Below are 26,646 nucleotides of genomic sequence, written 5' to 3' on the forward strand. Positions count from 1 at the left end.
CCAACTGAAACAGGTTCACACTGGGAAATACAGCCTCTAAAACTTTAGAGACAAAATAGTGACATGCTATTGGGTGTAGTTCCTGCAGATTTAGTTCTGATTCAACATCCTTGTCACTGTGGACATGTGCTACATTTCATCTTCTCTTATACATATGTCTTTCTATGTGTACAATGCTACTGTAGCATCTGCAGGAAAAGCATGGAGTTGAATGCTACATATTTCTCATTTAGAGACAGGACTGCTATTTGCTGTGCCAAACCGGGAGCTACTGTTTCAGAGGAAGAATTATTCCTCTGGCAGCCAGAAACAAAAAGAACTCAATAAACATGCATATCTGAAGAAGAGTTAAGTCTAAGCCTGCATCAAAGCATCCTAACTTACAAACACCCAGGAGCAGAAGAGTCACTTATAGATCAGACATATCTGTGCCTCATCCTTAGGACAGACTCAAAGTCAAAGCTATTATTCTGAGCTGCTTAATGTTGAAATGGCTGCGGGCCACTAAATGCCAGACTAAAACAGTATTGTCTCAAATGCACTTTCAGAGAGGCCTTATTGTTGCTGAATGGATCTAAACCCTGTCAGATCATAAAGCATTGTGGTCTGAGCTATATACAATGAAATGCCTTAAAAAGAACGAACTTAAAGAAAATCTTACCATAGTGGCCAATAGTAAAAGACATAAACTCAGTTTATTGCTAATGCTTGTAGTGGGAGATGAGACAAATTGTATCAGGAAGTCAAAAAAAAAACAGAATAGATTTCAAGAAGCTGAGAGCTGTGACAATCTGAAAGGCTATATTGATAGGTAAGATTTGTCTACTAGAACATTATCAATTTATTACCTTATCAATTGCCTTAAAATGAATTCAAAGTGAATAAAAGAGAGGTAAGGAAGGGGGAAACTTTTGAAGAAATTTGGCAATTGTAATCCTTCAAGCACTTACATGTTCTGTGTAATTTTGCTTCAGTGAGTTGTCGTGTGGAAGTTGACAGAAATACATGTACAGGGTTGCCAGAACATGAAGCATCAGTACCTCAGCTATATTCTCAAACTTTATTTGCATTAAGGACATTAAACTCAGATACCAAAGAAGAACTTGCTCACTTGTTCCTTAAAACAATCAAAGTCTATTGTATGACTCAACTCTGCTTCCATTTCATTTCTGCAAGATACATAGCATACGCTGTCATGGCACAGTACGTGATGCTGAGTAGACTGAAGAGATGTAACAGCTATTTTTCAGTACAGAAAAAGAGAGAAGAGATTATTAACAGTAATGTTATACAAGATTTAGAGAGCTGAATAGTCTTCCGGCTATGCCAACACATCCTTTTCAAGAGCCCCATCCATGTTTGACTATCTCATCTGTAGATTATCCTTTATTTCAAACAAGGATAAGGTGGAGAGGGAACAGGGGAGGGAATGATTGGAATGCCTCCTAACCAGGGACAAGAGCATCTGCATTCATTCAAAATATTCCTCACAGCCTTTTCTCCCTAAATATTGCCCATGTGCTTCCTTCCATTTCCCAGCTGAAAATCTTTTAGTTTTGGCTTATTTTGATCACCTGGGTCTATTTAGCTCAGCAAGAAGAGCTGCTTCCTAGTCATTTCCTTTGAAAAGTCTATATATTGTGGATGAAGAGGGGCCTTGGGGAGGCATTCAAAAGAAAGTAAGTATTTGTTGGTTATGGAGGTAGCATTTCACTGTGCCACCGTGGTTTGGCATACCTAAGGCTGTACAGCTCAAGTGCTAATTGCAGTTCTGCTGTTGCAGTACAGATCTCAGCACAGAGTGTCCTGTATTGTAAGCCTTTGGCTGTCCCACAAAATCCCTGTGTTGCTGTGGCATTGTGGCTCCTAGTACGCAAGAGAAGTAGATTAAAGCTATTTTGGGTGTTCTCACATGTATTGTAATTTTCCTTCCTAACTACAGATGAAGCGCAGGCTGAGAGGCCACTTCAGAATGCCTCTGCAGCTTGCCAGCTCGGCTCTGGTTAGTATAAATGGAAGCTCTTCAAGGTGTCAGTGGCATATTTTGCAGATCCCTTGAGCTTTTATTTAAGGTCAGGTTTGTTTTCCTATTAAAACCCAAGCAAAATATTTGTTTTTATTAAGGAGCCTTGTAGTAAACTGAAAAACAGTCAGGCATTGTCTTTGGGAAAATGGTCGCTGCTTTTTCCAGCTTACTTTCTCTAAGAGTGGTTAATGATACGTACAAGGACTTTTATTCGCAGTATTCTGCAGCCCCATGCCTTTACAGTTAATCAGGGTTGCTCAGTTCTTCCATCTGGACCTGGAAGGTATAAAAGCCATCATCAAAGATAGTGGGATGCTTGCTGTATGAGGAAGGCTGTCTAGGTTGTTTCTTCCTTTGTTCCTGTTTCATGCCTTCTGGCAATGTGCAGGGTGAAGTGGTGAATTTCTGTCGGATGGATTACCCCAGTGAGTTTTACTCCTTTTCTTTGCTGTCATTTCTTGTCCAGAATGATCTAAGAAAACCAATGAATTTCCCTCTGGAATTGTTACACATTAATTATGGAGACAGGGATGGGAAGGGAAACATTTAAGAAACAATAATATAAATTTCCCCAGTGAACTTTTTCACAATGTAAATAGGAGAGGAGCTGATGCCTTCAGTCCAGAGATAAGTAGTTGGTTCATATGGGCGTTCAGTATTAACCGGTCTGCAGAGGGGTTTCAATGTCTCCTTCAGTGGGTCATGCCCCTCTGGGAAGTTTTCCTGCTGCTCCCAGCCACTGTGAGCCTCGGTGCTTAGAAAGCCTCTGAAGGTTTGTTGGAAGCTTCTATATAAAAATGTAGTGGCAAAAAGTTAAGAGGGAGATTAAATACTGCTTTCTCTGCAGGGTAATAGATTTTATGTTCTAATGATCCTTAGCATCTGTCCATTCCTTTTCTTGCAGTAATATGTTCTCTGGTAACTGATAGCTTATGTCCTGTCTCGGAGTTTTAGCCTTTCTGACTATGGAAAGGAGCATTTCCTTTCAATATTGTCTTCTGTCCTAGACATCCTGAGTAGAAGAGGTTATTCATTCACAATGCTTTAGCTTATTTCTAGAGCTAGTGAGATGCTGTTCTTAAATGAGAAAAGTTTAACTTGTTGATCTGGGGGCTTGGGTCAGGAAGGGGGCAGGCATAGCTCAAGTCCTAGGAAAAGAAGATGCCCTGGCTCATGCTGCAAGCTGCTGTATTAGCACCTTCTCACTTGCGTAGGCCTCTGTATGTATTTTTGTCTGTCTGTAAATTAGGAATTCCTTGGGGGCAGGGAAGCTGTGTCCATCCATCTGTTTATACAAGCATTCTCATTAGTATTTTAACACTCAGCCACTCAAATGCTGCCTGATCCCTGTCCCTCTCCCTTCGGAGTGGAGCTGAGGGGGCTTGCACGAGAACACATGCTGCTCTCAAGGTGGTGCAGCAGCTGCACTTTGTACACTGCCTCCCAGGACTCCTGCTAAGTAGCACTTACTCTGAACCCGGTGCAGACTTATTTTTTAGGGCACAGCTGTCACTGGTGTGCTATATATTCACCCAGTATACAGCTCTCCTCACAAAAGAGTGTAGTAAGAATTCTCTGTGGTGCATTCAAAGCAACATGTGATACTTCCAGCTAGCCCACTTGCCTTAAGCTGGGGATATTGGAAGTCAGATGTCTGCTTTGTAGGAAATTTTTGAGAGCTAAAAATCCACATCTCTGAAGCAGCGAGTGCTTCTGTGCTCTTCTGAGAGAGGTGAAATACGCTTTGCTTTTCAAGATGAAGTCTGTGCTTGGCGTGCTAAGGAAATGCTGTTAAAATTAGATCTTACTGTCAGCAGTATTCTGGCTTGTTTTTCTTGTTTTGTTTTAAATCAATTGGCAGATATTACAGCTATGCCATAAATCTCTGGCAAACGTCTCACTGTAGCCCTAAATAAAGTCACTCGCAACACCTAGCATCCAAAGGCTGTGCTGTAACCTAGAGCAAGTGAGTAAGACCATTACAAAGGTTTTCTGAAATAGCTCTGTCTAGATTTAGTGATGTTTTAAGATAAAAGCATTAGTGGACAAAATGAAACTATATTTTACGTTGGCAGTACTATATTTCTATATTCAGTATCGCTTTTTTAATTTTGTATTTAAAGAGAAGCTGGGTTACAAGCAAACTAGAATTGACTTTGTGACAATTGCGCCTGGATTTTCAGTCTAATTTTGAGGTAGAATTAACAATTCACGCTTCATTTTCTAAATACTTTTTTACAACTTTTTACATAGAAAATAATTTCTGAAGTTTTCACAAAGACAGATCTTCTCTGTCTGTGATTATTTAGTAAGTAAATAGTAGATGAGAGCTGAATTTTCAGGGTAAGGAGCATGCCAATAGATAAACACTTTGCATTCCATTCCTTTCTGCTGGATCTTTAAAAATGGGAACAAGATAGTCTTGAAAGTGCCTTGACACTTCAGATTTGGCTCTCCTGTATCTCCATATGTACACTGGTATTTTGTCCCCAGCAATTGCTGACTGTTCTCAATGTCCATTGTAACTGCACACTCTGGGTTCCCTTGAAAGTTTCTCAGATGGGCCTGTTAGCTTCTGTCTAAAATAGATTTATTTCTTGATTTTGATTGGGATACTTCATACAAATTAGAATTCTGGATTTTAACAGTGCTTCCTATGTAAAGCTGTAGGGAACCAGGTAATCTACACAACATATCTATTAGCCAGTGAGAAGACTGGGGAAAGAAGTAATCCTTTCCTGATGTTTTTACAATTGTGAATTATGGATAGAATAAATTGGATCCATCTTTAAAATTTGAAAGTCTTACATAGTACTGTTTATGCAGCTCTAATAACCTGAATTTTAGAGGGAAATTGACATCAATGCTGCACTGGCTCTTGAAATGAGAATTGGAACAGTAGAGCTGTATGAAGAAATACAGTGCAGAATTTGTTACTGTCGTTATATGTAGCTGAAGAGATGACTATAAATCCCCTTCCTTTCATTTTCAGATAAAGGAATGCTGGCTGGTAAGCCATGATTCATGACCGTTTCCTTATTTTTCACAATTTTTCTGTAGCACTTCTGTAGCTCTTAGCCTCAGATAGGCCAATGCAATGGCCGTAGTTCAAGTTCCAAATTTGCTTGGGAATATGTGCTTTATAGGTTCTTCTGATAAATACACGTTTCATTTTGGTAGTGTTTTCTAAAAGTATTAGGCAGAAAATATCCCACTAGGGTAAGTGAAACCAAGTCATTAGTATGACCATCTCCTCGCTCTTAATTTGACTCTAATTCTGTGTCAGTAGCAGTTACCCACTGTGTCTTTATTTTTAGATATAACATCTAAATTTTGGACTGGAAGAAGCAGAAATCAGAGAAACTGAGAGAGAAGTCAATGTATTTCACCCCGCCACACAACAATTCTGGCTTACAATCAGACACATCTCACTTTTATGCTCAGTGTACAGAAGGCACGAGAATTGTGGACTGCAGTCTTTGTTGTAGCATTTTAGATTATCCTTGTGTTGTTTATTGTTGTTGTTGTGCTTTTTTTGGTGCTTTTTTGTTTGTTTTAAGTGAGGAATGTAAGGAAGTGTGTACCAAAAAAATAAGACTACAGCTTATGTCTGTACCCTCTATATACTGAGTGCAGAGAACAGAGGACAAATCTGATGTACTCACTAAGATGTGGCTGAAGGTATGTGGGGACTCTTCTCTTTCAGTTGGTGTTCCCTAATGGAGCGAAGTTGCAGAGATGGCTGTAGTGAATCAGTGTCATACAGCTGCAGGCTGAGGGGGCTACATAAAATGAAGGTCAGGATACTGTCCTCTTGAAGAAGATGCATGCCACAAGGCATCTGGAGCTGACATGGAGCAATGCCATACTGAGCAACCAGAGTTTCTAAACTGTTGTCACAATAGTTGGGTTTGTAGTCAGAGCACTGGGGCTTCTTACTTCTAAATGTGCTGGTGGTTTTTCTGGAGCGTGAAGTGCAACAGACTGATGAGATTATCTTGGGTATGTAGTGGTGTGTCTTGGTAATGGAGCTGTAAATGCATGTGGGTAAGGTTAAGAAGAATTACATGTATTTCCTATAAAGCTCACTACAAAAGAAGGAAAGCATGCCCAAGGCCCCTCACACACAACCATTTTCTGTCAGCTCAGGATAATGAATTAATTAGGGAAAAATGACTTTTAGGAGGAAAAAAAAAAAAACAAACAAAAAAAAACCAACAAAATCATGCTGCAGATAGTGACTTCTTAGTTTTCCAATTCTAGTGTCTCTATATACTACTCCAATATAAGTAATGATAATTATCCCCTTGAGGAGGAGAAAATATGTGGTAAGAGAACCACTACTGTCGATTTAACTTCTTGACATGTAAATAATGACAAGCAGACATTGTCCTGGACCTTTTCAGAAATGTGAGTTAAGTGAGTTTGTTTAATTTTCATACAATAATAGCTGCAGCAATAGCAGTAGTTGGGGGAAATCTCCCATTATAATTCAGGACAGGTTCTGTAGAAGTGCTTTGCGTGCAGAATGACTTACACTGATGAGAACTTTTCTTTTTCTTCTCTTCTCCCACATAGATCACCCCTGGCAGCAAGGCAGCACAGTCACAGATGAACCAAGGGGACCTTGTGGTAGCCATTGATGGAGTCAACACTGACAGCATGACCCACTTAGAGGCTCAGAACAAGATCAAGTCCGCCAACTATAACCTGAGCCTCACTCTTCAGAAGTAAGTTGATTTAAGTTAAAATTCTTGCTTTCCGAAGGGCTTTCTGTGAAACTCATGACTAAAGGATATGTGCTTCGTCTTTGCTTGTTAGATTTATTTGAAGCAGGCACAGTTAAAATCTGCTGTGATTCTTGTAGAAGTTGGTGTGGCTTTTTATAGGTATCGATATGGTTGATACGCTATGTGAATGTTTCTGTATTGAATTTAGCCCATTGAATGCAGGTGTATTTCCTGTGAATTCAGGCTCTTGTTAAAAAGTAAGTCCAACAGTGATGTTTCTTTTTCAAATTCCCATGTGGGCAACATGCAATTTTGTTTGGTCATTTATGAGTGACTATTCTAGAAACAGCCATCATATCACAAGTGTTCTGATCCAATGGGGGGAACCTGTCACCCCCAGAGTGCATGCTCACAGCAGGCTGAGAATTTTTGTTCATGGTTTAGCACCTGTGAGATTGGAAGTCACAGAATCCCTTCACATAACAGATCTCTTAACTTTTCCAGGTTAATATTGCTTCTGTTTTAGAAAACTTGCTCTCAAGTCAGATAAGCTTGCACTGAGATGTTCTGTAATAGTTGCATTAACGTTTACGGCTCCGTTACAGTACGAAGCAAAGTAACTGCCATTTTTATTGCCTTGTTGAGGAGGTAATTTTTACATAGGCTGGGCAAAGACTGACATAGAAAGTGGTAATTAAAAAAATTGTAATGGGGAAATAAAATTCCTGAGAACATACCAGAAAATCTTATATTGATACAGAGTTGAGCTACGTAGCATCAAGAACAGGCTAACACCTAAGGGACACAGAGCTTTAGCTCTTAGGTTTCCAAGACACAGAATCACAGAATTTCTAGGTTGGAAGAGACCTCAAGATTGAGTCCAACCTCTGACCTAATGCTAACAGTCCCCACTTAGCAGGATACTCTAAAGAAAGATGTATGGCTGAATTTCCCACATGGTTTTGTAATTTTCAAGTTTGTCTTTAAGTGGATGCTCCAGGTAATAAGTACATAAAGTGAAAAGATGCTAACAAATTAGCAACATATTTGTTAACTTTTGTGAGAACACTGGGAAGATCTATATATTCCCCAGAAAAGAGCTTAAAATAGAGCTTTCCACTTTTCAAATGTTTCAGACTTTCTCAGAGTTTTCTTTGAGGTTGTGGTCTAGCTATTTCAAGAAATGCCAGGAAGATAGAGAGATGCCTAGACTGATTTCTACCACCTCATACGATGTGCAAGTGTCTCTCTAAGGTGCTTAGGCAAGATTTTCAGCCAAAATAAAATGACCAGGAGCCTGATCCTAAACTTACTGAAATGGGCTTTATATCACAAGCCAGTTTAAAAATGGTCTCTTAAAATTATTGTGGCATGGAAATACTTGAGGATGATGGGGCACTATCTTGGAAGCATGTAGTTGAATCGTCATCGTGTGGCCAACTCCAGCATTTTTATACTCTAATGTATACTTTATTTTATACTCTAATTTTTATATTCTAATGAATGTTAATGATAAAGAGATATGTATGACATCTTTTTTTAAGAAATGATTTAAATTGTTTTTAGTTATTTGGAAGTTAAGGAAAAACCTTTGTGATATCTAGAACATCTGTTTGATTTCTATTGGATCATTGTGTTTTATATTGAGACAAAAATTTTCAACACAAAATTTTATGAAAATTGCATTCGTGAGCAGAAGAATAGTTAACACAAAAAATATTGGATAGGTCGCAAGTGACTGTAATTTTCAACCACAGAAAGATCAAAAGGACAAAATCAAAATCTTCTGTGACCTGGTTACCAGGAAAAAAGTTTTTTTTTAATTTTTGAAGTAGCTTGCAGCAATGGAGCTGGAGTGGATTGTACTACTACTATGGAAAACAAAAGCTAGTTTCTGTACATGCTATAGAGATGGGGACACTATCTAATACGCGTAGAAGTTTGGAAATGCAAATCCTTTCAAATGGAAAGTCATATATGCGAATTAGGAATTGATTGCTGTGATAGGAAAATTTAAGCCCTACTTTCTGATGATCTTGGGCATTAATGTGAAGTAGTCTTATTGCTCTACAAAACACTTTTCAAGATCATGGAATGCCTTACCAGGCCATCTGTGGCTTGTTTCCGCTGTTGCAGCACTAAAGTCACAGGGAACTTGCTTGTTTAGTCTATAATGCCAAGAGGAAGCAGTGGAACAGGAAAGCACTCTGAGACCAAAAGCTTTTTATTTTTCTAATGGCTATTGGCTCTCAAGAGTGATGGCCTTTTCCTTTATTGATCCTGACCAAGAAGGTTTCATGAGCGTTGTTTATAACCTGACAGTTCAGACACCGTTTGCTGCTACTCACTTTTATTATCACACTTAAATTCCCTGTGGAGTTTCTTTTTCAGGGTGGGGGACTGGTTATTTTTTACTTGGTTGTCAAGAAAAGTGTACGCGGTGTCAGCACTTGTGCAGGACATAGAACTGCAAGACATCAAATATAGCAGAGGGGAAGCAATAAGACTGCCCATCCATACTTTTCTGCACAAACAATGAGAATCTGCACTTCTCTGAGTACACAAACAGTGTTTCTTCAAGTACTGTCAATCTGCACTGTTCAGTGTAGCTAACATAGCTCTTCAATGAGTGCTTGGTGTGCAGTGCTGGCCAGCGCTCAATTGTCCATGTTTGTCATATAGATATCCCATTATGGGATATCTACAGGAAGTTATGGGTGTCAAGTGTTTTCTGACCACTTCCTTCCTTAAACTCACTGTTAAATTTACCTTTCATCACCTCATCCTTGCTATGGTTTCACATGAACCTTCACAAAACATGACAACAAAACATGAATGGAGGTCTTGCCAACTCTGCCAGAGGTTTGATCAGGCAGTCAGAACTTGACTTGTTACTGGCCTTTGACTGAAATGCTGCCTTTTCCTGACTGTTTGTTTTCGATTTCTGGATACCTAGTTCTCAGACTTGCAGTGTCCTTCCCTGTGCTGCTATTGGGAAGTTAAAGGACGCAGAGAGGCAAGTGGTGTGGTAAGGAATTGAAGTATTTGGACTGTTCTTAGAGGAAGAGAGGCCAGGCCAGCTCTGCTTCCTCGGTTTAGAAAACAAAAGGATATATCTAGCAAGTGAATTCTCTTTCTCTGCAGGACAGAGAGCAGCAGTGAGGGAAAGTTCCTTGACACTGAGCACTGTTACACAGTAGAGCTCCATGAGGTACAATAATATTCAGGCAAACAATAATGTTGGTGTTCTAAAACATTACGTACTTATACAGCTGCAGTGAATTCATTCTTCCGTGGCAGGGGGTTTGGAAGGAGATGATCTCTAAGTTCCCTTCCAACCCAGACTGTTGTGTGATTCCTTCGATACCCATATTACTCAGAACATACTGAACGCGATAGTGCTAGCTCTGCAAGACAATGCTGTGGAAGGCTATGATCATACTCTGTGATGAACTCTGGTGGAAAAAGAGATTGGTTTTAATCCTTTTGTGCCTTACTGGAGTTTAGTTCTCAGTCATTTTTCAGTATCAGTTTCTAATCGGTTACTTGAGCTACACAGCTGCCCTGAGGCATTTTTGTTCTGGGCCAGTCAAAGTTCATCTTTAACAAGATGTCTGTTCCACGGAGACTAGGCCATCTGCTTATTGTCCTCCAGCATTCATTTCACAGGTGAAAAATGAGATGCATGCAAAATCTATTTTTATTTGCTACAAATAGGTTTCTTTTTTAAATTCACAGTAAATGTAATGCATGAGTGCAGTATTATTTGTCAACACATTTCACTGGAGCATCCACAACATTCATTTGATCTTAACTCAAGGAATCTGATCAGCCTCCTTGGAAAAGATTCACCAAATGTACTGACTTAGTTTTGGAAAGTGCTGTAATATGAGTGTGTCTCATTCTGCTGGCACAAGCATTCCTGTGACACTCGAAGACGCCTGCTTTGGCGTCACCATGTGCTGCTGCAGGGGAGCAGGGAAGGTGCAGGCCTTCTGTGCCTGGCGGGCATTGACATAATCTCCCCCTCCAAGGGCATGCCAGTGATGGAGCACCATTTACTTCCAGGCAGCCACAATTGACTGCCTTTTGCTGGAAAATCAGGAGCTAAATAATCCTTTTTTCTAGCAAAAGGGAAAGAATCAGAGGCAAAACTATGAGAGATTTATGGTAAATATTTAATAGCTTTCCTTTTTTTGCACAGCACCAAAAGATGGCTGATTCTGCAGTATTTATTTCAGGCCTACTATAAATAAAGCCTGTGGTGACAGTAAACTGCAAGCAAAGGAAATTCAGTGGTTATTGTAAACTGCTTTCTTTTGTTTGAAGCTGTAAATAGTAAACAATTCTGTGCATGTTTTATGTCTGCTGATAGGCACATTTTAAAATCAGAACCAGATCTAGGGTGGGTTTATGCTTGAAAAATTAGAAGAGGGTGTATATACCACTTCAAGGGTAAACAATTTTCTGTAGGCAATTGCCATGAAAGCACAGTTTAAAATAGTGGTACTCCAACTATTCTGTAGAAACATTGCCAAACAGGAAATTATCAGTAAAACCCAACTGAAAATAAAAGTATGGCTTTGAAAATTTTTTCGTTCTTTGAATGATTTTATTACATTCATCAAATTAGTGATGCTTCCATTCAGGCACTACTTAATTATAAAAGGAGAATCTGAGCCTATGTGAACGTGACTTTTTTTTTTCTGTTTTTGAAGGGAACACTGATGCTAGTGATAATTTGTTAGTGCTTGTGTTCAGCATTCGGAATGCATTTCCTGAAGTCCATTCTGGGGGTAACTAGGTTTTTCCTCATTGTTATTGCCTTTCAACTGCTGTCTTAAAACCATGGAAGCTGAATTCCCAGTGCCAAACAACTGCTTCTTGGATGAGACTGCAGCAACACTTTTACAGCTCAGGATTTCCACCTGGGATTCAATGGCTAGCACAGCAGCACTGAAAAGTTCCTGGGACAAGGACCCAATTGAGACTCCAGTAAGGACTTCTGAAATACTGGATGCAGAAGCAAGTCCATTGCTACCGTGTCAGACTGGACTAAGGATATGAATGCCTGTCCCCTATCAGAACACAGTATTTAACAACTCAGCCTTAAGTGTTCAAAACACACTACTCATGTTTCAACTTGCTTCGATAACATTTCACTAGAAATGATAGGCTCTTACCGTATTTTCAAGTACAAATATGTTCATATTGCCATAGAAATACAGTCTGAAATTAGATGACACTTAAGAGAAAAGAATATCAGAGTATAAAAAGAAAAAAAGAATTAAGCACTGCCCTTTAATTTGTTCCTTTCCTGAGTTCTATAAAAATTGTTTAAATATGCTATTATGATTATCAGCAGAATTTACAAGTTAAATCAAGAAAATACTGGCTAAATATCAGGAAAAAAAATTCAAAGCTGGTGTAATGCTAGATGTTCCATGTCATGTTCACTGGAGTAATTCTGATCCAGACTGGGCTGAGTACTGAGATCTGCAACCACGTGGACAGTGTGTTTCAGAGACCTGCAAAAATCAGAATAAACAGGAGTAGTTCAGTGGGAAGGGACCTTCAGAGATCATTGAGTCCACCTGCCTGACCACTTCAGGGATAACCAAAAACTAAAGCATGTTATTAGGGGTATTATCCAAATGCCCCTTGAACACCAGTAGGCATGGGGCATCAGCCACCTCTCTAGGAAGCATGTGCATGTGTTTGACCACCTTTACAGTAAATATTTTTTTCCCAATATCCAGTCTCAGCCTCCCCTGGCACAGCTTGGTGCCATTTCCTTGCATCCTGCCATCAGTGACTAGGGAGAAGAAATCAGCACCTTCCTCTGCTCTTCCCCTGCTCAGGAAGCTGTAGAGAGCAATGAGGTCACCTCTTGGCCTCCTCTTCTCCAGGCTGGGCAGCGTAAGGGTCTTCAGCCTCTCTTCATAGGACAGTTACTCAGTTGGATGCTTCAGCCTGTAGGTAATTGCATGTACCTGTATTCAAGAGAGGTATTACAAAAGCTACTGTTGGAAAGATGATAACAGCATAGTCAGATGTTTACATGCCCTACTTAATCAAATTATGTATGAATTTGAAATTTTAATCAAGTTAGTAGAAAAAAAGAGTAACAATAATGGTGAATGTGATGTGAGACTATTTTGCCTAGACATTTGACTCTAGAGCTTCTGACAACCATTTACCTTCAATATCCATAGTTTCTTCCCCAAATTTCTGATGACGCTGAGTGCTCAGAGCACTGAAAAAGACATACTCTTCTAGTGGATTAAGGAAGTTAACCTGTATTACTATGAGCTGACAAGTAGTACTCCCTCCGTCCTTGTTGAAACAGAGGTGAATCCCATTGCCTACCCAATCCTCTCTGTACACAGGTATGAGAGGACAGTAGGATTTGTTACTAGATGCTAGGCTGGCATTTCGACAAGGCTGTTAGTTACCATCTTTGAGTAGTAACATTTAATGCTTTAAAAATTGATGAGTAGCTTTTTCCATGGAAAATAAAATATAAATGTCAGTAACTGCAATGAATATAAATATATTCCTTACACGAGCAGCTTGAGTGGACTGCTATTTACACTCGCTGCATTAAGTGTCCTTGTTAGTTTTAGAAAAGAGCCTGGAAACTGTGGATATATGCCAAGGCTTTAAAGGACAGTGAAGTTTTCATTACAGCAAGATTCTGCTTGGGGATTAGAATGGTTCTCAGCATGCACATCACTTCCTCCCTGTCCCCCAAATACCAGCTCTGAAGTGAGGGTAAAATCATCCTTTTATTCGTCTGAGAAATTTTCTATGGATGAGCTAAAGATAATCTCCTTGTGAATTCTTGTATGTATTACGTTGCACTCACCATGGAAAGGTCACGATGAGTATCACTGGCGCATCTCATCAGAGTCAATGGGCTTACACAACTCAATCCACATGACAGTTACATTCTTTCTAACGCATAGTTAGTTATTGGTTGCATTCTGCAACCAGGAAGCTGATATGTTACCCCAAATGTTACAGCTGACAAGAAGGTCACAATGTGTTAGGGCTGGGACCTTTTCTTATTGATTGATGTTGATTGGCCTAAGCATGGATGTGTCAAAATGTAAATTATTTGCTTCCATCTGATTGGAAAGGCTGAGACAGTGTTTTTAAGAAGTGGTATGAGGAATCATTCAATCAGGCTAAATGCTAAGGCTTTGCAGGATCAATCCTCTGATGCATTATTGTGGATGTGAGGATACTGGTTTCCTTTGGATCCTTTTTATTGTGGAGTTGCATGCCCATCAGCCACTAAAAAAGCTGCCAGGCCTCATTCTTTTTTCAACAAATCTCAATTAATGGTGAAGAAAGAACATTTGACCCATCTAGTAGCTGTGGTATATGTATTTTTTTCAATTTGTGTTTCTTGAGAGCCTTTGCTAATTTGTCTGTTTTGCCTAGTAACCAAGATGTAAATATATAGGTATTGGCACACTACCAAGTAGGACGTGCATCTCTGCAGGTATCTCTGGGTAGCGCTTGCAAACATGTCAGTTGCTTGTGGCAACAGCTGAAGATTTTCCTGTCTTTCACAAGCTCTAAAGCTTTGGCCATACAGTAGTTACTGAATGTTATTGTGGTGGGACAGTGCCAAGGGGTGTTTGGCTCCATGTACACCACAACCGTTCATGTCCTCTAAACAATCAGAAAAGGTGGTGAAAAAAGTTATTTATGGAAAGCTTATTGACGTATTTTAGCTTGAAAATAGAAAGAGCGAATGCATAAATGAGTTGAACTGTAGTTAAGATCTCATTATCCCAGTTCTCTAAATTTTCTTTCCATATATGCTGTGTATGTCAATTAGAAATGCTCTAAAAGCCATGTGGCACATTGTAATGTCCACGTTCCAAGTAAGAGGAATTACAGGAAAACCAGCCAGTGAATGTGCGTCAGTAACGGCTTCAGGAAATAAATTTAAGTTAATTAAAATAACCCAAAGTTATTTGTGGTCAGGATGCTCACAGTATCCAGAGTTTGGCTTTCGCTTTTAGTCGAGAAGCAAGGGGAAAAAATAGACTTCATTTGCATAACATGAGAAGCCTATTTGGATTTGGACAACACCTGAACTCCTGTGTTTCTACAGAAGGCAGTTACTAAGCTTTTTATTCTTTTGTGAACTTTATTTTTTTAAAAGGAGATAGATTCATCATCATACCTTTGAGGCTTGGCTGTGATTCCCTGATTTTTGTTGCTGGTTCTTCAGGGTGATGCTCTACAGCAACCCCAAGAGCTGCTCTGTAATCTTTAGCTGAATGCCTTTCACCCTTTAGAAAGCTGTTGAGAAGCCAAGAGTTGCAGGACTGCCCTGGAGTCTGATGTTACTTCAATGGTGTAGTCTGAAAATGAGAGGTACGCTATCTGTGTGGCAGGGGAAATGGCTATGTTGCACATCAGATGCTTTCCAGCTGAAGAACTTACGGAAATATTTTTGATGTCCAAGTCTTCAGAATTACTACCTATTTTGTTTACTGGGGAGAGTGATTCACGTCTCTAGACCAGGTTATGATAGGCTACATACAAGCATTGAATAAAGACAGCGCCTCTCCTGCTTTTTATAACTCTCTGCTCTCCGTTATTAGATCTTTCCATAACCCAAACGCCTTGTCCTTCTCTTCTAACAAATCATTTTATTATTTTCTTGTTTACCTTAATTAGATCTTTTAGCATCTGGCAGTAATTAGAAACAATAAATACAACCATGTAATCATGAATAATAAAAACTATGCTGAACTCAGGGATTTCAAGTGAGGTTATAGACAATTAAGCTCTGAACTCTCTGATTATTTTGATTCTATTTCAGTCTCTCAGTTTTGATTCTGTAAAACCCTTCTCTGTAGCTTGGCAATCTAAATTCTGCCCACAGTTGCTGCTGGGGTGGAGGAATCCGAGGGGTGATGCCAAGTCAACTAAGAGGCAATGGAGGCATTAGTAGCCAGGCACACCACTTGGAGGGAACAGGCTAGAGGGCAGATTGTGCAGGAGTTGGAGTGAAGAGATACTGTCTAGCGGGAATGAGGGGGAGGGTAAAAAAGATGGAGCAGGCACTATGCAGTGTGACAGGAGGAGAAAAGATAAAAGAAGGGGATAGAATTTGATTGCTTCTCCAACATTTTGAGATACATACTCCTTTTCTAAAATCACAGCTTCTCCTGTTCTCTTCCATTCCTCCCTTCCACAAAACTCTCCAAGGTTCCTCTCCCTCCCGTTCCCACAACATTCACATCTAGCCTTTGCTCAGATCCCTTCTACGGGAGTCAGGTATTACATACTTGCAAACAAATTCTCTTTCACGAACGTTTGGATAGCTGCTTCCCTTCAGGCTGGTCGCATTTATGAATAAGGCTTTTTTAATTTTTTTCATATATTCCGATGGGTATGAGCATTAGACTCAGAAAGCATAATTGCCAGTACTACAATCCATCCAAGTGCAATGCAATGAAGGGAAATAATTAACAAATCAGTCATCCATCCAAATACTAATATTTGTGTTCACCATTGAAACAGAGAGAGCAAAACTGCTGATGGAAGTATTTATCAATTTTATTGCAGGCACAGATAATATCCTGATAAGGGAAAACTATGCCTCTTCCTAGCCCCACAGTGATCACAGTGATATTTGAAGTATTGTGAAATGCTCAGGGTTTGTTGTGTTTTTTTTTTTGTGTGTGTGTGTGTGTGTGATTCTCTTTGAAGTTTCTGAGGCTGTTTTACTGATGTCCCAAGCAGGGCTTAACAAACTTAAAAACAAGACTCAATATTCTCTTTGTAAGGCTTAGAAACAAGAAGAAGCTTCTGTGTTTGGCAATATAATTCACTGTTTGGCAGAAGATGGACATGTCAAACTGATGACCATGAAGAAGATTTAGTCTTTTTACTTTTTCTTTTCAAATTTTCATTAATATAAATATTATTGCATTAACACAAATATATGTCAGAACCCCAACTCTGTAAACTATATTCTGCATCCCACTGTGTGCTGACCCACTCCATAATTACTCAATTTCATTAAAAGTAAAGTAGGTAAAATGTTTTCTAAGTATTTCTAACCCTAATTTAATGTTTTATTACTTTTCTGTGGACTTGATGTTTTTTCCATTTTTCAGTGCCTGAGACATTCCGATACAATTGTTAAGATGCTCAAAGAGCGTGTGCTCACATGCAACAAAATGAAAGCAACAGATTACTCTAAGAAAAGAAATGTTGGTTTTAGCTGTCCTGAGAATTCAAGAAGTAAAGAAGAGACACTGACTGGTAAAATTGTAAAATATAAAAGAAGTCGTGCAAATGAAAAAGAGCTAGTATCTCTTAGATCATGTCACCTCTCTGCAAGTATAGTACTGTGCTCCCCTGAGGAAGGGTTAAAGTGTTCCTGCATTACAGAACTCTCTCGCAGCTCCTCTTAATGCAGTTGACCCCTAATGAACCTTTGCTGCAAGTGCAAAAATATCAGGCTTGAAGTCAAGTGCTCTTCAATTAAAGTTATATTTGCGTAGGTGGGAACAAGTAGAAATTTTGACAGTTTTATCAGCAGTGATATCAAAATGGAACTGCTTTGCAAAACTAGATCCATCTTGCTTTTGAATTTTGTTAAGGAAGAGGACCAGTACTGTGGGAGAAGGAATTCAGAAAATGCCAGAATGATTCATTTGTTCATCTTTTAAGGCTGGGGGGGGGAGGGTTTATTTCCATTTTAAACTTTGAAAATATAGAACAGAATGTATGAAAGTTGAAGTTAAACTAATTGCTTTGACTGGAATAAAACTCTCTTTATTGAACATTTCAACATCAGATCTGTAACTATCACAATCATTTGTGAAATTTGGACTTTCATCCTCCTCACAGCCCTGCTAAGCAAGTACATTCCCTGAGTGTTTAAAATAAAATAATTTTGCAATCAGTGGATTAAAATGTAAACCTAGGTTTGCTTTTGTACAGCAGTACCTTCATGACCTGGAAAGCAAAACTGTAAGTTAGAAGTGTTGCTGCAGGATTAGATTCATCTAGCAAAAGGGGGAAGAAAAAAATGTCCTGAATTTGCAGATGCTTCTCTCAGGAATAATAGCTCTTATGTAAACAATCACTTTACAAGTTCATATGTCTCTCATTCCACAAATTGATTTCACCTCTTCTGCCCTTTTCTCTGGTGAAAACCTGTGCTTAAATCCAGCAAGCCTCATCATTCTGTTTTTAAATATCACAGCTACAAACATCCAGGGCGAAGAGATGTAGGAACCTCCTTGATTTCAAGTAAAGTCTTGAAATCTCCAAGTCAGTGTGAAATGTAAATCCTAGGCAGATAGCACTGTGAATGATAGAGGTACATTATCAGTAATATCTGAAAGACATACAACTTTTTAACATCTTCTGTGGTCAGGCAATGACTGAGAAAAATAGACAATAAACCACAGAAGTGATGGAGTAGTCTGGTAAATAAATCCCTTTGCTGCAATACAAATATTTGTCAGTTAGGCATCAAACATGCAGTATATGTTTGCTATGTCACTCTAAGTGACAAAAAATTTTTAAATTGCTGAGCAACTTTAGCACTGAAATTCATAATCACTGGACAAAGCAAAAAGGACACTTAGTGTCTGCTCTGCCTGGCTCTGGTTTTGATTATGCCCAGGTCCCCGTCAACAACTTCATAGAAATACCTGGTTTTACTGAGAAATGACAGCAATGGAAGTAGGATCAGAATCTCCCCCTAAATCTTTGCCTATCCATAAATTGTTGCTGTCAGTTTTCAGCAACTCTTTGTTCTGGGCCGCAGCTGATAGATACATGTATATTTTTTTCCATTCTCTGATTCGGCTATCTTTCATGGTAAGTGTGCATGTCACATAAATATGATTTATTTTTTCTATTTTTAAGCTGAAATGGTTGGAGGAAGGGTGGAGCATCACTCCTGAAGGAAAATTAGTTAGTAACGTGCCTGAGGAAAGTTTGTTCTAGGCAGTCAGTGGTTAGCTGTTCTTGGAACTTGAAGGTGTATATTTCTCATATAATTAATTTTTTAGGAAGTATACAATGATATAGTCCAACTGTGAATACCGTGAATATCAGCGTTAGTGCCTTTTCTAGCCTCTTGTTTCAGGAATACAGCATGCCAGTGAATTTCATAGGTTAATTGCCTTTTGGTTACCAAAATACCAGTTTTCATTATCTCCTCAGATTGTTCATTTTCAGATTAGGATATTGTCTTTGACTTCAACTCTCAAAACTAGCATAATTTCCATGTCTTGTATAAAGAAATTTTCCAGTTTCTGAATGGATTATTAGCTCATTTTTCCTAGCGTTGATTGGTTGGTTTGTTTGTTTCTGCTTATATGGGTATTTTATGTATGTCAGCTAAAGCCATATACACAGCTCAACATGAAGATAGGTATTAATGCGGGAATTGCCACACTAGATAAGCCCAGCTCTTATCTAGCTCAGTTCTCTTTCTCTGATAGGTGCCACTGCTAGGTATTTCAGAGCAAAGTGCAGTACAGCCCTCTGTAAGGCAGGAGTGAACCTAGCATGGAATGTCTCCCGCTGTTGGTCTGTTACTAACAGACAACTACTGGATGGCTACTAATTTTTACTGAACCTAAAGCATCTTCTGCAGTTTTTGTTAAGTTTATCTGACTAACCCATTGTGACATCCTACTATTCTCATTGTCTCAATGTTGTCTTGTAACAATGAGTTTCACCTCAGGTTAGTCAAGTACTTTAGGAAGCAATGTTTGCCTTTATCAATTGTACATGTGTTGTCTTTTCAATTTCACTTAATGTCCAGGAGCACGGCTTTATTCCCCTTTTTCTATCATTCACTGTTTTCTACACCCCTGTAATGTCTTCCCTTACTCATTTCCTCTCTAAAGTGAGCAGTTCCAATTGTCTTAATCACTTCTGCCCGAGTAACAGTTTTGTGTGCTTTTAAGTATATTAATTTCATTTTTGTTCCTCTATCCTAATTTGGAAATGCAACTTTATCGACAAGAATTCCAGGCATACTGATCTGTTGGTTGGCAATAGGGTAGCAGTTGTGTAATTCCAATTCCTTTGATTATTTGTACATTTTTCATTTCTTTTTCTCTTGTGATCCCATGTTTTCTGGGAGGATTTCAGAAGTTTATTCAGTGCTACACAGGTTCTCACAAAAGCTCCACAAATAGGTCTTCACTTAGCTGAGCATTCCAAAGTACTTCAGTTAACATTTGTCACTGTGCTTTATTGTCTGTCTTTGTAATGTTTCAATGAAAGGGTGAATAGTGTGTTTTGCAATCATTTTAATAAGGATTATCTGTTTTCTTAAATGATCGTGTATGTATATTTATCATACACGGGGGAAAGGTGGACATTTGGAGTGCAAACTAGCTAGCGATCTACTCCTGTTGAAACTATGTGCTCTCCAATATGAAGCTCATCTTTCTCCCTGCACAGGAGTTTAAAGTATGCTAATTGCTACATAGCTTGAGGTATTAAATAATAATCTCTTGAGGACTTGATCTTGACATGCCTTAGAATCAAAGTTTAGTTTTTGCATTGTAAGACTCCTCCAAGTCCCATTTTGCAGAGCATTGTCCAAACCTGAATTTATGTCTTGTGGCTGATTGGCATCTATAAAAATTCAGTTTGTCACAAGGTAGTGGAAAACGGATGATCTTCCAAGTCAGAGGCTGCTTCTGTAACTGCTTGCTTTTTGTCATTCAGAGAAAATATATCAAACTTTATTTCTCACATCCAAGACTTTTGCAAATGAGAATGTAGAAAAAGCAGTGTGATCTGTAGAAAAAATCTAAGCTTTGCCTAGCTTTCACTCCAGATGAAGCAACGTTTTTGCATGAAATGTAAAATTTTATCCAAAAATTAGGAGTCATGATTAATTATTTTTTTTGATCCCCAGATCTAAACGTCCAGTGCCAGTTTCAACCACAGCACCCAAAATTGACTCTCCCAGAGCTGTAATTCCCCACCAGAAGGTATGTGACACATTTCTACTCATCCAAAGTTAACATTTTTATCTACCATAGTAAAGGTAAATGGGTAAAGGTAAACCTACTACAGAAAATAGATTTTGCCCCTCCCAGATAAGTAAACATGGAGTGAATGCACAGGTAGCAAAACTGCCTATAATGCAGTGTACTTATGAATTTGTACTTTGATATTTTCTGATTAGCAGAACCAAAGCATCTAGCTATCCTCTGATGAAATCTGGTCTAGTCGAGCAGCTGGAATCTGTTGTCTTCTTGATTTTGCTTTCATCTAGGCTGCTAGAAACTACCAAAAGTTCTCAAAATATACATTTATTTTTATTTATTCTTCAGGAAAAGCCCATTAGACTGTGCCTCAGTGTAACTAAATCCTGACTACAACTGAAAAGTCAGTGATTTCGGAAGGGGACCTGTTAGGGCATTTGAGGACTTACATATTGTATTCTTGTTGTATTATTAAATAAACATTGAAATAAAAGAGAAGGTAGGTCAATTTAATGAATAACAGCAAGTGGCAGAGGAAATGGATGGCTTGGTTTCTGTTGTCAAAGTTTGTTATCTTCCATAATTTAAATTTTCATATTAGAACAAACATCATTCATTGACTGTACCTGGCAACTCATCATCTATGTTTTGGAGGCACAGAGAAGTAAGGGTGCCTGAAAGATCCGTAGGCTAAAGCTCTGGGGAGGATGTTTGTATTGCTGATACATTTAATTAGATAAATGGAGAGGAGGTAAAATCTCCATTGCTGTAATTTTACCCATTCTGTAAGTAGCAGTTTCATCCCAACCTTATAACATAACTAAGAAACACTTAAAATTAAAATAAGAAACACTTAAAATTAAAATACATGGGGTATTAGGTGATCTTCGGTTCTTAGCAGTTCTGATTTCCATAGATAATTTTTATTTTATTTTATTTTTTTTTTAATAAATGCCATGCTTTCCAAATTCAGAGCTCCTAAGGTAAACATCATCCATGTTAACTGCTGCAGACACATTCAAACTAGCAGAGAATGAACTTGGGGAGAATAATTTGATTCAACTTTGTTTTGCCAAGTTTGAAATGAACCTGAATGGCTATTTGTTAGTTGAGACAGAAATAATGTTATTTCACTCTGGATCTTGTAAACTTTTTGGGAAGGGAAAAATAAATCAACGATTTATCTTCCTCAGAGTTGTTTCTGCTTAAGTCGTGATTTTGTAAATACACTCTGGGAGAAAGTTATTGTAAGTCACCAACCATAAATTCCTAGAAGAAAAAGGATCATTCTTTTAGTTAGACTGGTGTTGTACTGCACCAGCAAAGTAATAAGTGCAGGAAGAGGGAGAGAGTACTTATTTTCCTTAAGAACTACACAGAATGCTGTTAGTATTCAAGGCAGCAAGTACACATCTCTCTTCAGAAACATTCACCAACACAAGACTGACAACTATCATTTGAAACCCTAAATCACACCTGTGCAGGTATGGCAGATCCGACTACTTCCATCCACCACAGGTACATAAAAGCCTGTAGAACTATGCATCATATTTTTATTGGCTCTATACTAGGTGCGCTTCTTCCCTGGCAGATGTTAATTTTCAAATTACTGCTATAGACATTCAAAGCTGTTTACCACACAAAACTATTTTCTCCTGTAACTAACTACCCTGTAGAGGAGTTAACTTCACACACTGTAGTTTTTTAAAAGTCCTAAAAATGCTTTTGACATAAAAGATATAAAGTAAAAGGTCACTTCACATTTTCTATTTTAATCCTTCAGAGCGATACAAGAATCAAAGGGCTTGGTCCTTTTGAAAAAGTGTGTTGTCTTGCACTTGAGCATTCTGTGTCGGTACTTAGGAAAGGTTTATAGGGCATGTTGAAGGTAGCCTATTCTGAATGGGCTACAGAAAGTAGTTGCAGCTGGAAAAAAGATTTACAGGGACCTGTCTGTGGGAGAAGGTAGCATGTAAATGGAGGTATGGTGAGGAACAGGTTTCTTAACAGTATTCAGACATTTTTTTGGGGGTAGGGTCTTTGGCCTAGGGGAACAGGCAGCAGTGGAGTGCTGCAGTGGGGCACTAGTAGCAGGCCAGGAGGAATGACATTTGTTTTGGAGTACAGAAACTCCTGACCAGATATAAAAACAGGAATTGTGAAAGCCAGATTTACGTCTTCTTGGGCTAAGGCATGTATCTGAGTAACAGAAAAACGGAGGTAGACAACAGTAATTTTAACTGTTTGAAAGTAATCAAGGTAATACTCAGTGCAGAAAGTGAAAGACTTCTCTGAGGGTGGTTTGGAAGGGAATGAACCACTGGAAAAGAGGTCTCAAAATCCAGAATAAAAAGTCTTCAGTCCTGCAAAGAGCTGTATGGGGATGTTGAAATACGGTATGTTAAAGTAAATATACTTGAAAATCAAGGTTCCCTGCTTGTCCCTTTATAATTTCTATTAGCGGTTATCACTGTAGAAATGAAGAATTCTTTGACACGTAGGCAAGAAGCTGTCTCCTCCACATCACTGCCTGACAGTGTTTAGACCGATGGTTCACATGAAATGAGTTCAATTGCATTTCCAAAATAGCAAAAAAAAACTGCCTTAAAAAGGTTCATGATAGGGCTGTCCTTGAACATCAAGGAAAGTTTTTCTTACCTCTCTCTGGGTCAAGGTTAAGGCATGGCACTGTTAGCTAAAGAATCTGCATGTGCAAGTTCAGTGTCTTAGTATAAGCCATGAATTCCTTTGCACATTATTGCTGATCTGACTCTAGCTTCCACCAATTTTCAAGCATGTATTTCTTCTTTTAAAAAGATGTGAGGAAGGTTTAAGAAAATCCTGAGTTCTGCAGCATGATAGAAATTTGTCTATGTTCCACAGGTAACATTCATTTTCTCCTTACTATCTTGAGCTGATCCATGTTATGGATGATACAGGTTCTGCAACCATAAGTATGGCATCAGCTGTGCTGTAGAACTCTTATTAGAAATAAGAGGTTGACTGATTTGCATTTTCACCCATTTCCTTCTCTAACATCAAACTCGCAACAATTTTGATTTAGGATGAGTTGAGGTCAGATATTTTGCACAGATGAGGCATAGCTGGGAGGAGGGCATAACTAAGGCTGGAAGTATTCAAATAGCAAGAATATGCGTGAATCCACAGACTTGAGACTAAGTCATCAACAGTCAGTGAGTTCTTGCAGCTGTTCAGGGGGACATAATACAGGTGAGGATTCACCTCAGTGCAGTTCAACATGTTTGAGCTGAAGCTTGAAGGCTAAACACGTATCTTTAATGCTTGGCCCTTTGTGTAAAGGCATTAACGCAGCCTCTTTAATTTTAATAATATTACTACAATACCAAACACACTTAATTCAAAGTCCCATTAAGGATCTCATAATGCTTAGGACTTGTTTCATGACAAAATTGGAAACCTGTGTGGCTAAGAGAAAACAGATGAAGAGATGATTGACTTCTTCAGCAAAGCATAAAGTGGAAGAAGAGGCTGAGCCAAAAGCTGTTTGTTGGGTGTCTTTGAGAGGAGTCAATGTCATTGTGCCTCTATTTTCTTTCCTGTGGAAAGCTTAAGGTAACACTTAGCTTCTTCTTGGGCATGCTGGGAGATCAAGTTCATTACTATCACCAGAGAGTTTTAAAATTGTTCTCCCAGAAGTGCAAAAAGGTGGAGTAGTTTATGAAAGGCCGTATGGTCATAGGAACAGACAAATAGAACTTGGTCTGTCAAATGAAGACCCCCCCAAAAAAGGTAAAGTATCTGTCTATATAGATTTGTTTCTCATTTTTCCCATATGTAACAAGGAGCATTTACCTTTCTTAGCAATTAAATATTTATAAGGAAAAGAATAAAATACTGCACAGTGGAAATTGAGCTGATTCATAGCTTCTTTGTAATCCCACAAGTTTGAGACTCCTCTGCATTTGCCAGTTTTAAGCTTAGTCACTGACATTACACTGGGAAATCAACACCCAGTTATCCCCACGTAGTGTAAGGGTTTGCTGCAAGATCACAGCATCCTGCTTCAGGGAAAGAAGCCCATTGCTCAATGTCAGAGCCTCCTCTTCTGGTCGGCTGAAGAGTAGCATCAGACTGGCACAAGTGGAAATGTTAGCTTGCTTTTCCAGACACAGAGGCTGAGACAGAATGGGACCAGAGAGCTGGGCAGCAAGAGAGAGTGGTTGTTACTGTTGCTGAGTTTCATGAGGCGTCCTGCCACTGGCTACACTGTTGCTCAGTATTAGAAATGTGACCTTCACTTTTCAGAAACCCTTTTGCTGCACTGATCCGTTTTGCAACTGAACTGAAAGGGGAAAAAACAAAACAAAAAATCATCCCAGGAATAAACTAAATAAACTGAATGAGAGATACTTTGTAAATCACCACAGGAAAGAGCTAAATGAGCTGATTATTGGGCAGTAATTCTTCTGCAGAAACTAAGCAGCAGCTTTCTGTTACACTCCTTTCTCCCCAGATAAAGGGAAAACACCTATGTTGAAACAGCCATGAGTATTAATGCAAAATGGAGAGTGCTGACCTGACACTGCTGGGCTCCTAGGAGTTCTATTATTGGGCTGCTAGTGTGCTAGTACTCCAGCTGGAAGTTGTTTTAGGACTAAAACCAAAGCTCGTCCACATCAAAAAGCCTGGCAAAATCATCAACCATCATTACTTATGGCTGACCTATAATTTTCCCTTTGCTTACTGTTAATGTCCAGTAACACAAAATTACAAAAATTCATTTTGATTGAGGATATCGGCTTTTCTCTCATTAGCAGTTGACACTGATACTGTATAATTAGAACTCTTTGCATATCCCTTTATTACATGGTTTAGAAAGGAAACCCACAGTAAATTTAGATAAAAGAGTTTTCAAGGTTACCAACTAATATAGCTCTGTTATATACTTTTCCATCTTCATTGCCTCCATATTGTTTTGTTTTGCTTTTAATGTTTATTTTTTCCCCTTTGTTAGCAAGTAAAATTAAGTTGCACAAGTGGTGACTTAATTTATGAACACATCCTTGTGCATGTGCCCCTTTTTAAAAACATTTTTAGAGAGAATCTGTGCTTTCTGCTTATTTATTGATACTTGGAAACTTGCTGTAGGCCACTTAAGGTTGGTTGGTTGACCTTTTCAACATCAGGGTATAATGGCTGAAGTACGTAATTCAATTTTATTTATTTATTTAAAGTACAATAGTCTGAAAAACACTTCTATGATTATTTATTTCAAAAGCCTTGGGCAGCTATTATTGCCAGCTAAAATCTCTTCCTGTTTATTACCGTGAAAAAATGTTCTCAGTTCATTTTATCTGACTTACGTGTTTAATTCAAAATGTCTTAAATGTATTAATGCTATGATTAATTTTATCCTCCTTTAATTTTGTTGGGCGGGCTTGGGTTTTCTGTTTGTTTGTTTGCTTTTTGCAATGAATTATAATTAGTCAAGTCATATTATCTTGATTTTTCCCCTAAACTCCCTAAACCCCTAATCTTAAATATATAATATAAAAAAATTCCCAAGGAGAATATAAAATATTTATCTTTGTAGTGATCCTTAAAATTAAAATCAGTAAATGATGTTAATGGTAACCAATAGTAGCAGAAGCAGAAAATCAGAGTCCAAATTATTCTCAGGCCTGTGATTCTTATAACGCTGGGGGAAGTGCATGTAGGATATTAAATAATGGCAGTCAAAGCAGTGCCAGGCACAGTGTCCCTGCACACCCACACCTGCTGGTGTTCTGGCTTTCACTGAAAGCAGGTTGTGAGCTCCATCCCTTCTGCAGAGCAGTGTCCCCTGTTCCTGTCCCCCAGACTGGACTGCAGCCTACTGGCAGCATTACTGGTGGGCCTC

The 26,646-nt window shown here is 38.7% G+C and overlaps 1 protein-coding gene and 1 long non-coding RNA gene across 25 annotated transcripts in view; one reads left to right on the forward strand and one right to left on the reverse strand.

The window, feature by feature from the left end:
- The window catches only part of LDB3 (LIM domain binding 3), a 118,642-nt gene that overhangs the window by 28,989 nt on the left and 63,007 nt on the right, over nucleotides 1–26,646 (forward strand). For all 22 annotated transcript variants that reach the window (XM_068689394.1, XM_068689391.1, XM_068689395.1 and 19 more), the window contains 2 exons: nucleotides 6,605–6,756; nucleotides 20,693–20,768. In XM_068689394.1, coding sequence (XP_068545495.1) covers nucleotides 6,605–6,756; nucleotides 20,693–20,768 — 228 coding nt within the window. The remainder of the gene's footprint in view (nucleotides 1–6,604; nucleotides 6,757–20,692; nucleotides 20,769–26,646) is intronic.
- LOC137859908 (uncharacterized) overlaps nucleotides 10,914–26,646 on the reverse strand; it is a 91,015-nt gene continuing 75,282 nt past the window's right edge. For 2 of the 3 annotated variants that reach the window (XR_011098643.1, XR_011098641.1), the window contains 2 exons: nucleotides 12,593–12,749; nucleotides 10,914–12,284 (listed from right to left, as the gene is read on the reverse strand). This is a non-coding gene — a long non-coding RNA (uncharacterized lncRNA). The remainder of the gene's footprint in view (nucleotides 12,285–12,592; nucleotides 12,750–26,646) is intronic. The other variant, XR_011098642.1, reaches the window with a different exon arrangement.

The sequence above is a fragment of the Anas acuta genome, chromosome 7, assembly GCF_963932015.1.
Source record: "Anas acuta chromosome 7, bAnaAcu1.1, whole genome shotgun sequence".
In the NCBI taxonomy this organism is placed as follows: domain Eukaryota; kingdom Metazoa; phylum Chordata; class Aves; order Anseriformes; family Anatidae; genus Anas; species Anas acuta.